Source organism: Lingula anatina, chromosome 1, assembly GCF_051362555.1.
Source record: "Lingula anatina isolate TDL-2025a chromosome 1, LinAna3.0, whole genome shotgun sequence".
NCBI classification, from domain to species: Eukaryota; Metazoa; Brachiopoda; class Lingulata; order Lingulida; family Lingulidae; genus Lingula; species Lingula anatina.
The window spans coordinates 14875855-14888439 of NC_141767.1; the positions used below are offsets into that span (position 1 = coordinate 14875855).

The 12585-nt window shown below is 35.3% G+C and overlaps 1 protein-coding gene across 3 annotated transcripts; it reads left to right on the top strand.

Annotated features, from left to right (window-relative positions):
• Window positions 1-340: 340 nt before the first annotated feature.
• LOC106164968 (uncharacterized) lies at window positions 341-12577 on the top strand. Of its 3 annotated transcripts, none has more exons than XM_013543029.3 (10): window positions 341-512; window positions 2755-2811; window positions 4145-4329; window positions 6136-6367; window positions 8275-8508; window positions 8705-8849; window positions 9062-9105; window positions 9475-9557; window positions 9854-10036; window positions 10291-12577. In XM_013543029.3, the coding sequence occupies exons 3-10, from the start codon at window positions 4153-4155 to the stop codon at window positions 10552-10554; spliced, it is 1362 nt and encodes a 453-aa protein (XP_013398483.2). In that variant the 5' UTR covers window positions 341-512; window positions 2755-2811; window positions 4145-4152; the 3' UTR covers window positions 10555-12577. The 3 variants fall into 3 exon arrangements, with proteins under 3 accessions (XP_013398483.2, XP_013398486.2, XP_013398484.2); XM_013543030.3 differs by having other exon boundaries at window positions 412-651; XM_013543032.3 differs by lacking the exon at window positions 2755-2811 and having other exon boundaries at window positions 400-512.
• The last annotated feature ends 8 nt before the right edge of the window (window positions 12578-12585 follow it).

Here is a 12585-nt window from a genome sequence, read left to right on the forward strand (position 1 = left end):
GTTGTGCAAAAGAAAAACCATCTATCACCGACTCAAAAAAAAAAAAACAAAAAAACTCATGGCGACCATCCTCAGTCACCACCTTATAATCGCTTTGTATGATATCGTTCCCTCCCAGCACATCGTCCAGATAACTACCGGTGAAAAAAATCGTCAGCATACAGCGCCGCTTTGACACTACTGATCTCGAATTCTAACGCGAAATAACGCATATAAAATCAATCTCCAAGCGGAGGAGAGCGACCCAGACGAAACCTTGAGACAGGAGGCCCCCCCGTAGCTAGCTCCGCCCACCGTAACAGACATCGGACAATAGAGAGGCTTGCGTGTAATCTCCTTCTGTTATAACTCCTTGATTTAAGTAAGACCTGCCTGCAGGTCTTATGTCATTTCCGTCAAATATGGCGACAGCCATTATCGTGTCGAGTGCAGTGATGTGAATGGTGTGCAAAGGAATTGTGCAAAGGGATGTTCAAGGATTCCGAAAAGCTTTATTTATCATATAAGTTCCGGTAAGTAACTAAATCTTCTTTATTAATTGTTGCTGTTATAGCGTCTTACATTTTGGTTTCCGTCTATGAAAGAAGCCGACACAGAAATCAGCTGATACAGTGAAAGGATAAACAATTCAAAACACTGAGCTGCTGTAGGGTACGTTAATTGTTCCTATCATGTGATCTTTCATTTTCCTAGAAAATTTGTGATTTTTATGACAGGACAATAACGTGGTAAATTCAACTATTCGAAAAATGATTATGTTATTGAGAGAGAGTATGCCAGACCACAAAAGATGACTGCATGAAACTCGTGGAACATTGCTCTAGATAACGGAGTGCGGTTAAGCTGGTGCTGGAAGTAACAAAGGAAATAGCGTGTGTTTCAGCTGACCATTGTTTATGAATAATAGTTTTAAAATGGCTTGAGTTCGGTGACATCTTCACCGTCATGTTGATAGAATAACAGAGTACAATGTTTATAACTCAACTGGATACAATGCTATATGTTTTAGGTATTTTCTGGTGTTTTTTAGAGTCATACCTGGGAATATCAGAGTTTTTACTTTCATATGGATGATGCCTTGCTGAATGACATCATTGGGACTTTTTTTAACAGCTTCTGTTGCCAAAATTAAAATGCATTTAAAGTGTAATTTATCACATAATCTGTAGTGACCAATATGACTGTAAATGGAGATTGTACAAGAAAAATGTCCCATGTACGTACTCTGTATATTCAGTCTATAAAACTCATAACATTGACCTTTTTTTGCAAAACATAAAAGAAATATGATTGAAAAGTAATTAACCCCAGAGCATGATTTGCATTCAGTACTAGAGTCAAAGTTAAATTTCCAAATAAAGTGAGCGAAATAGCTGGTATAAATGTAAATACCTTGTAAGTGAATTTCTCTAATCACGTAACAGAAAATTAGGCATAGATGTATAATTATTGCAAATCGTTAGGATGAGGAGGATTCAGAAAGAGGAATATTGCTTTAGCATATGACTCTGTCCAAATTTAATGAACTGCATTCAAGCGTATGGGTCATGCTCCGTGCAAAAAGTATGATTCAGTGTAATATTGATTACAGGAAATTTTTCCAGGTTAATAATTTTCTGAGAAGAGTGTTTGCCCCAGTCTGTGGCATTTATGCACAATGATTTGTTTTGCACACTATACCAACACACAATGCATGACCAAAGCCAGTCTAGCTTACTCAATGTGGAATTGTTTGTATAACAGTTGGTAGGTGTATCGGGTTACAGGTATTATGTAACAACTGTTTGTTTTACTTATATACCTGCCCTCTACCCTACCTGTGATGACTGGGATATTTTTTAAGTGAGCTGGGCTTTAAGTTCAAAAACGAATGTTATATTTAAGCATCATGTAAATATTTTAATGTTTTTATTTGTAGTATATTTGAATTAAAATAAATTTCAAAGGCAACCAGTGGGAAATGAAGCAGTTCCTTGGTTTATTTGATTGAGACATGAAACTTTAGATAAGTGTAATCTTATGTGTGATAAACGTTAACTTGTATGTACAACAGTCTGCAGGTCATCTCATTTCCAGACAGGTTTAATAAAGGTCGATTTCCCTGTGCACATATTACCTGTAGCTGACCAGGTCAGATGAACAAAAATCTGTGTTATATGTCTGTACTGGACCCACAGTTTTCTTTAAATTGAAGGGCCAGTGGTAGAGCCCTGTAATATCAAGGGCAAATCCAATCATCCATCCAATCATTATCTGTCAGCATTTGAATTTTCAGTGTGGTCATTGTAAAAAAGAAAAAAAATCAGCTCACCCCAAGAGCTCTTTTAGCATCTGGTTTAGTAATATATATATTTACTGTTGTGGATATTCACAGAAAACTGCATGCTAGAACTGTTCCTGGACTTGTTCAGCCACACACTTATCTGATAACAAGTTATTTGCTAATAGGAGTGAAATGTACCAAGAGTTGCTGGATAAGATTTTAATGCACTTCAGAGTGTTTTTACATCATCATTGTGTCTGGGTTATAGTAAAACAGAATGATGCAAGCATATTAGCCTTAATTTGCTTTTTTTAATGGAAGGTATATTTCAGTTCCATTATCCATATTTAAAATTGCATGTTTAAGTTGCCAATGATTTTAAACTTGTTTTAAATTAATGGAAATTTTTGTCATGTTTTCTGTTTTTTTTTAATGCAATTCTTTCTGCTAATTATTCTGTTCATGATGTTTTCTTTTTTCTTATCTTTCAGTTAACATTATTTTAAGCAACTGGTTCACAGATCATTTCATTATTTATTATCAGACAGGTATGTATTTGTGTATTAAGCTAGCTGGATACTTACTGTTAATGATCAGTTAATTGGCAGTACTCTGATTAAGTATGCCCATTATAATTAGGAACCTTCCTTTTGAATTTATGATGTCATACAGTGTAGGCTCACACCTGGTGTAAACATTCTCATAGTTTAACTTCTGAATAACCTAGATCAAATAAAAATATTGAGTTAAAAGTATACTGACAGTCAATGAAAATGCATCATTTATTTATCAAATAATATTTTAAGTTCCTTTGGCACATTAAGAAAATAACAGTTCTTGTGTGAAATATGTGCAATATGAAATAGTGGTCAGCCCACTCTCTTATGACCAAACAAGGGCATTTGTACTCGTTTATTTGGTTGGAATCGATACTCAGTAAAAAAGTACAAGAAAGTTTTCTGATGCGTTTTCATTGACTGTCAGTATATCTGTCAAGTAAAAATAAATAAAAGGAAAAATGAAAAAAAGAAAAGGAAAAAAGGTGAGTAAAATATTTGACATTTTGTAAAACCAAATGCAAATTTGTGAAGCGTTTTGGTAAAATTTGCTGTATCTTGTGGTGAGCCCAATATATCTTTATCTTAGGTTATGAATATAAAAACAAAATGATTGTCTATGTCTACATTTATAATGCCATGTTGTTAGCTTGTAATGTGGTCTGCACAGGTGTGTTAGTGTATGTCAGCATGTGTGTATCTTACTGACTAAGTATAACCTTTCCATTGCAATTTTTGTGATGCTTCACATTCATTTAGGCTGAGTAGAACTTTTTTCCTAGTTAGAAGTGAGCTTTCTTTAAGCTTCTGAGGGATATGGCAGTTTTCTTGTGGTTAGGAAACCTAAATGATAATATTTAGACTGTTGAATGAATGCTTGCCATTGAAACTTGACTGGTTTGACTTTATGGAAGGATTCTAGGTCTAAACATAGAATTCATATGGTTTGTATGTGTGAAAAAGTTCACTCACAGCTTTTTTTAGGTTCTGGGGATGGTCATAAAACTTTGTGAAAGATTGTTTTTTACCCATAAAATGGGTCTCTAGCTTCACTGGTATCTCTTTTGTGACCTGTTATCCCATCATTGTTGACGGCATTTTTACTTCCTTCCCTATCACCAAAATCAGGACACTGACAGGTGGTTAAAATATAAGTCTGAACATAGATGCCTCAGATGACAAAAGATTATCACATTTTGGCAAAAGATTATCACAATTTGCTTATGACATGTTTAATTTGGCAGAGGAGCCTAGACAATACTGAAGACCTTTATGACTTTGAACTAAATGTAACAGATAAAATATATTTTTTGCATTATTTCAGATTGAAACATGGGTCGATACACAGGGAAAACATGTCGGCTTATCAGCATGCTGACCATCACATTTAGTTTTTTTGTGGTGGAAATAGTTGTCGGCTACATTGTGAACTCTATTGCCCTTGTAGCAGACTCTTTTCATATGCTGTCTGATGTGGTTGCATTAATAGTTGGCTTGGCTTCCGTTAGAGTAAGTATGAGTCTGATTTTAATTAAGTACTATGAAAATGAAAATTATTTGAACTTGATGATTTTGATGATGATTAGTGCAATGTTATTTGCTCTGATTAAAAAGAAATTCCCTTATAAAATATATCAGTTAACTGAAATGTTGTTAATTACGGTAATCTGGTATTATTAGCATAAAGTCATGTGAAATGTAAGAATATATATAATGCATGTGCACATATAGCTTAACTTAAGCCTTTTTATTTAGTAGTTTATATATTTCTTTTAATTGTTTGATCTGGGCTACAAGTGAGAGCATTCATTGGTGGTTTGTGCCCTAGATTCATGAGTAAGCTGATATGTATGTGTGGGCATAACCTATGTAAGCAATGGAATAGCTCAATGGAAGATATCGGATGATAAATCTTATGTGGTTTGGTACACTTTTCTAAAAAAATAATGCAAAATGCATTTATGTGTAAAGTCTCAAAAAGTAACATTATATACTTCTCCCACAAATTTCTAATATTGCATGGGAGCAGTAAGAAAAATATCACAGTTATCATCAATCACTTAAAGAGTCCATGCATAAATGACCTTGAGAATAATACATTTCATGCGGTCATCATTACAAAGCCATGAACAGTATGAAAATGATCTCCCCGCATATTTAGCAATATTATTTAAGTTCTCTGTAGACAAAAAGCAATACTGAAGCAGTGGTTAATTATGTAAGTTAGCCACAGTAAAACACTGTACACTACCTATGCTCATCACGCTGTCAGTCATGTAAGATCTTTGCATGGGTCTAGTAAAGGTCTATCAGAAATTATAATACCTATTATTAAATTTAGGACATTGAAGAATCAAGTCAATCATTTTAGTGTTGTGGACATTACCAATATTTTTATCTCATAGAATATGATAGATTATTGAACAATGCACTAGCCCTGTCTTTAATTAGTCACTGGGCCGGGTGCTGAGAGCCATGGCTGTCAGGAAGGGATCAGTGAGATTCAGGCAGCAGGGCATATGTTGTATGGCTTCAAAGCCGCTGTCTGTAATTCTATAAGCAGTTGCTTTTGTTTGATGACAGACATCTACCTTGTTCGAGATTTTATATGGAGCATAGTTTGGAAACTTGAATGGCTTTGTAAAGACATATTATAGATGCTTGCCTTTATGAATTAGATTGGGGTGTATTCTCTAAGTTGCCTTGTGCGGTGAGAACAATTGTCATGGTCTGTAAGTGATACCTGACCGCTTTGGTAGAATGGTCATGGTCGAACTCTTTTGGACAAGTTGAGGTGAACTCTGATATGCTTAACTTCCAGATCTTCTTCAGAATTATTTAATGCTATTGAATACCTGGCTTAAGCTTTACAACCTTTTAAGAATTCAAGTGGCTGTAATCTTTTAGATTTTGAAAAAAATAATTAATGATATTTCTTTTTGTTTATCTGTTTCTGTAATCAAGGTACAGCTAAGGAACTTAATTGTACTCTTTTCACAAGTTTTTTGCTTTTTTCCTTCCTACTGTTTGAGGGGAAGTTAATTAACTGGCTGGTCAAACATGGTACTAGTATAGGTGATTCTTTCAACATAAGAGCCTATTGAGTTGTCAACATCTCAAAATACAACTATATGCAGGTATATTGTTGAAATATAATGCTTAGTGTGAAAAGGTCAGATTTTAAGGTTATCTTAATCCACAACTGGGTGTATAACCTTCGAAATTCATAGTATAGCAGATTAACATAACATAAACAATAACATGTTTAAGGTTTATCAGGTATTTCATGCAAGTTTTTTGGTTTTCTTTTTACAGATAGCCAGAAAGTCGTCAAAGAAAAATACATTTGGCTGGGCCCGGGCTGAAGTGCTGGGTGCCCTCTTCAATGCAGTCTTTCTTGTAGCCTTGTGCTTTTCCATTTTTGTGGAAGCATTGCAAAGGTTGATAGAAAATGAAAAAATTGAAGACCCCAAATTGATGTTAATAGTCGGGGGATTGGGACTTCTTATTAATATCGTTGGACTTTTCTTGTTCCGAGGAGGTCACGGTAAGACTTTAATAGCAGATTTGTTATTCGGTTATCCGAAGTTTGCTTATAAGTTAATGTCTACTTTAAATTAGTTTTTTGTCATGAGTCTATAGTGACTGTCTTAATTATAAGTCCAGCAATTTGACATCATTAGATATGTTTGGTAAAATACTAATTGCTATTAATTATCTAATTAATGCAGTGCACATGTACACACATGCAGACTCACTAGTTTAAGAAGCCTATCAGTATTCACATTGTGGACAGACTATAATGACATGCCAAGCATATCGGTGACTGTTTAGAGGTCACACTGTTACAGCAATGCAATGGTTTATATAAGAGAACTATTTGGGGACCCATTCCTATTACTATTAAATATCACAGTGAGTAAGTGTAGCACAGTGAATGTTTGACTGATGGTTTTCTGCCTGCTACTAAGTGATTTAAAACTATGACATTGGACTAGGTTGCAAATGAATATATCATATTGCCTCTCTACATCTGAAACAGAAGTCTTAGAATTGATTTTTTCCTCTTTGACACTAATCAGATCATTTTCAATATATATATATATGTTTTATTAAATTATATTTATTAGTAAATCTTAAAGCTAAATGACTACTTTAAGACCATTTGATCAAAGACATCTAACACCTGTATCATATAACACCTGCGTTACAAATTATGCAAGTCTGCTAAAGGTCATCAATTTTTCCTCCGACTGGTTCCTATTCGAGGCACATTATTGTTTGCATTTTTATTGGTCACCGCTTATAAATGTTTGCTGTCTACATTTATAGTGCAGATTATACACCGCTGTGCTGCAAATATAAATGATACATCTTCTCCTAACATTCTGTTTACATGTTTCCCACTGACATGCATACACCCTCCCACACACACACACACAAATGCGGGTGCGTGCACACACACACATAAACACACACTCAAAGAGGGAGATTGCATAGCAATTAATTATTGTGGGATCATTTCATTTTCTGATTGTTGAATTCAAAGTAAAATGCAGTTATTAATTATTAACACTCAGAGATAAAAGATGAACACGAAATGATCCAGTGTGTTTGAGTGCAGAGCAGCAGCTGTGTATGGATTAGAAAGAGAATGCCACCCATGCAGTTTCTGTAGTAATCAATCAAAATGGCCAGATAGATTAACTGATCTATTTTAGAGGACAAGAGAGACATTAACTGTGTGTGTAAATGTTGAAGCTTTTAAAAACGTCTACTCCAAGCACTATGTCTAATTGGCAGACTACCAACAGGTTAATATTCACTGTGAATGGTGAGATTGTATCTGATTCAGCAATTTCCTCTTCCCTCCAAACATTTTTTCAAAAATTACCATTTTGAGGGTTATAAAGTCAACAATTTGGGTAATGTGAAAGTGACTGTAATCCATCGTTTCTCTATTCATTAGCTTCTGTATATAAATGAAAAAATGGTAAGCCAATCATCTGATGGCTGGCAGTCCATCATGATAATGAGAATGAGATTAAATCTAGGGGTCATAACCAGAATTTAATATTTCTGTTCATATTGATTACTATCTAAAAACTTGATGTAATCCACTGGAGATGTGTTTTGTAATATGTGTCCCAATGTTTCTTCTAGGTTGATAAATGCTGATTCATTGTCATAGATTTTAATTAATTGTCATGGTCAACACATTGTCCTTTAACGGATCTCCCTGTCTACCCAAAAAGACCACTAGTCACAGCCCATGTCATCAAGATGGACTGTCAGCCATTGCACTATTGTTTTTTATTATTTTTTTTTCCATCTATAAAATGAACTGTGCCTCCAATCTAACTACATACCTAACGGTTCCTTTTCCTCACCTGTTTCTATGTCAGGTTACTCTTGGAATCATCTCAGTTGAATGTCTTTGTGTTATTATTGCAGGACACTCACATGGAGGTGGTGGAGAGGAGGATAGTAGTGAAGACAGTGATGTGACAGAGCCCCTGAACTCGGACGTCCCCCTGGAGGTGGTGTCCGTAGAAGATGGGAAAGCTACGGAAGGCGCAGATGGCACACCCAACTCTAATGAGATAAAAGCAGGCCAAACAGAGGGCAGGGATCATGGCCACGCGCATAAAAGAGGGCATGGGCACTCGCATGGAGGCAAAAAAGCTAGTAAGTATTATAGTCTATTATAGAAGCAGTTGATATTTGTGCTTCAGGTCACGTTACGTATGATTATGCATCGTCTCTGAGAATTGGCTACATGTGGTGTGCGTTAATAAAAAAAAAAACTTTAAACTAAGAAGTCAATCAGAATCTGCAAAATATTGCAGGAGATATGTATAGTTCATTTTTGCTTATTTTTTAGGTTCTGCTGCTCAACTCAACATGCGAGGTGTATTCCTCCATGTGTTGGGGGATGCCCTGGGATCTGTGATTGTTATCATAAGTGCACTTGTCATCTGGTTTGTTGAAGATGAGTCTTGGAAGTACAAAGTTGACCCAGCAATGAGGTAAAAAAAAAAAAAAAAGACTCCAGAGTCTCTGAGAGAGAGAGAGTGAGAGTGAGTCTCTCTCTCTCATGTACTGATCATGTATTTTGGTTCAGACAACTTAACTGATTTGATGATGTATCATACATCTTTCATGCTCTTATGCACTGTTCATTTGTATTGAAACCAATGTACACTGACAACTGTTATTAACTCCTGCTTTATATTTCCAGTATCTTGCTGGTGTGCATTATCCTGTCAACCACTATACCTCTGTGTAAGTATTCAGAAACTAATGGAAATTGAGACAAGTTTCATTGAGTCTGTAAATAATATCGCAGAGAATTTATGAAAATCAGAATCTTACTTTTTTGGAATGTTGTTGAGGGTTTTGGCAGAAATGGATATAGGAATTGCCTTGTAATTCAGAATGCTAAGTATTGAATGACAGCATTTTGTGTTTAAGTTGGATTAAAGTGGATATGTTCTTGCAAGTTAGAAGCAATTTGAGGCGTCTTCTTTATGTGCTTATAAATGTGTACTTATTAATGGTTATTATCAATTCTAAGATAAGGCTACTAATGACTGGCAGTGGGCTGTTGGCTGTCATTTACCAGTACATTAATTTTCTAAATCTTTTTTTCAGTAAAAGAATCTGCTTTGATTTTACTGCAAACTGCCCCAACGCATATAAGGATACAGGATATCCAGGAGAAACTTATTAAAAATGTGAGTATATATATCGCGATAATTCATGATCCCTAGAGTCAGCTGTGTGAATTTAGTGCCATCACTTAGTGCAGATTAAGCACTTGCTGATGGTGCACCATGTTGTACACATTGCTATCATATATCATGCCAGTTTCTGCTGTTGGCAGTTTCAGATTATGATCTTAACTGCAATGCCCCGTTACTGAAAAACTGCGATTACTCAAAAAAATAATAAAAATAAAAAAAAGTGGTGATCCCTAAGAAAAGGGGAGAAATGGCCAGGAGGGCTAACCTTGAATCCACTTATGTTTCAGGTTCCTGGTGTACTAGCAATCCATGAATTCCACGTGTGGCAGTTAACTGGGAACAGGATCATTGCTACAGGGCACATTCAATGCCTGAACCTCAGTGAATACAAACGTATTGCAGAGGATGTCAAACAGTTCTTCCATAATGAGGGAATACACTCCACAACTATTCAGCCTGAGTTTTTGGAGGTGGGTATGCAATTTGGAGTAAATTAAAGATGGCATGAAAAAGTAAATTGATTTGCCTTTGAGAGTCCTGGCCATGTTTCTTTCTTTCAGAAGAGACAAAGAAAACCATGAACAAAAGATTTTGGTTTTTATATTTAATATTAAAAAGAAATAGTTTGCTGTAGAGATTTAAATATGGAACGAAAGGAAAAACTTTTATTATGGTGAAGTTTAAATCAATCAGTATATTGAAATGGAATCATTCATGATTTTAGACTGGGAATGATGGAGATGTGATGGCCAATGGAAGGGCGTGCGCACTGGAGTGTGGCCCAGGAAAACCTTGCTTTCCTAACACCTGCTGTGCCAGGAAAGAAAATAACACCACTGGCAGTAGGGACCCAAGCCAAAGCCCGGACATATCAGATACAAGGAATGGAACACCTGCAGTTTCCCCAAAAGTGGACCACTTGGATGTGGGTCACGTTGGACCCCAAACAGGCGATAATATCAGTGGGGATGTCAACACAAAGCTTTGATACCATGGAGAAGACTTGGAACCTTTTTTTTTTTTCTAGCTTGTATTGAAGGTATATTTTATTGGAGCAGTCTCACTGCAGGTGACGAATATATTTGAGAACCACTGTGACACTTCATAGAGATTGAATGGAAGATGGCTGTTTGTTTTCTGTGTGAAGTTGCATTGCTCTCTGTGAACAGTGGGTTACAAGGGTTTTGGCTCGGTGGTACCTGTAATGACTTTTCTGCAGGGCAGATGAGTAGTGAAGTCTCGGAGACTGATTTGTATGTATTATTTAATTTATTTTCATTTTCATCTTATCTCTTTATCTCTGTTAGTAAGAAACCAAAGCATGAGCAGTGCGTTGTTTTTTTCTCTCCACTGGCAGAAGAGCGTGGATGTGTTGGAAGATTTCAAGCAAGTCTGCAAGTACACTGCATTCCCCTTAGCATTGGGTTTGATTTTTAGCAAGAGCAAGGTTCCTGTACTGCATTGGCTATCTAAAAACACTGGTCTAAATACCATGACCAACCTTGATAGTTTGCACACTAAGGTAACTGTTGTTTGTTGTATCATGAAGTATTTTTGAAAATGTAATAACAGCAACAACTTCATCTGGGATCAATAAGATTAATCAGGTTTAAAATGAGGACAGTATTGGCTATAATGTTTAATAGCATGACATACAGTTAAGTGTGTTTGGTGTTCATTGCTTCAAACTTTATCTTCATCAAATGTGAGGAGCTTTTTTTTTTTATCCAGAAACTCCTTTAATTTACATATGTAGAGAGCAGAGGCATATTATCATATGCAGAATTCATTGTGTTGCCACATTGCTATACTGAATGTATGCCTAGTGAGATTTCTGTGAAATCTAATTTTTAGCCTGTTATATTTATAATACAAATCCTAAACAGGGTGATGGTAAAAAATTTGAGGATGTCTTTACATTGTAAATATCACTGAGAATGTAAATATCCAACATTATGAGTTGTAAACAATAGTTACTTATTAAATGTTTTTATTGTTTATATAGCTCTGCCACCACTTCAGTAACCATTTGCTTAACCCAGATTCGCCCTAATTTCCAGAGGTTACTGTGAGCTCCCCTGTACATTATCTGCATGCCGCTTTTGCTTCCAGTAAATGAATGAGGATAATATGGATTTCCCAGTGACCTCAGCTAAGGTTGGACAAGGTGTGCTATTGCTGTGGCAATAAAACCAGCATTTTGCGTCAAATGCGGACGCCTAACTTTTCTAGCCTTCTGTGTGATTTTTGGACAACAGATTTAATTGCTTTCTTGATAACTTTTATGTATTCCTTAGGACATAGAGATTATGCATTTGGATCAGTCAAATATGAATACAGCAGTAGCACACCCTGTGCACCAAAAGTTTCAGAGGTTACTGGAAATTTCACCTCTGTATTATCAGCATGTTCCTGCCATTTTAAATATTTTTAGCTTAGGGTGTCTTTGCCTAGCTATACCTTAGAAATTGCATTTGTTTAAATATATATATTATATTGTTCTTTTTTTTTCACATGTCATTGTAGTCAAAAATTTAATATTGGCTGTTGAACTCTTAAATATGATTTTTTTTTTTTTTTTTTGTTGTTGTTGTTGAACTGTGAAGTAATGCGAATATATTATGATTGCTTTAGCCAACGTCTCGGATGAGATTTAGATATGGTCCTAGCAAGAGGTAGTGTCTATTTTAGTATAATACGTATTACAAGAGCTCTTATTTCTAGTCTAGTACAACATCATATTCTGTATTTTGCTGGATTAATCTGTTGTAGCACCTTGATGACAGCTATTACTTGTAGTAAATATTTTCAATTTTCTGCACAAAGTAGGGAACTGAACTATTTTACCCAGAAACAAAATACCAGCTAGTCTGATTTTATATTATTACTGATCTTACTTCATTGGAAATATTGTTTTTATTATATTTTATGATTCTGTTGAGTTGTGTAATGTAAGATAATTTACTATATATATTACACAGAAAAATTAAAAACTATTTATATGAAGGATATTTGGGAG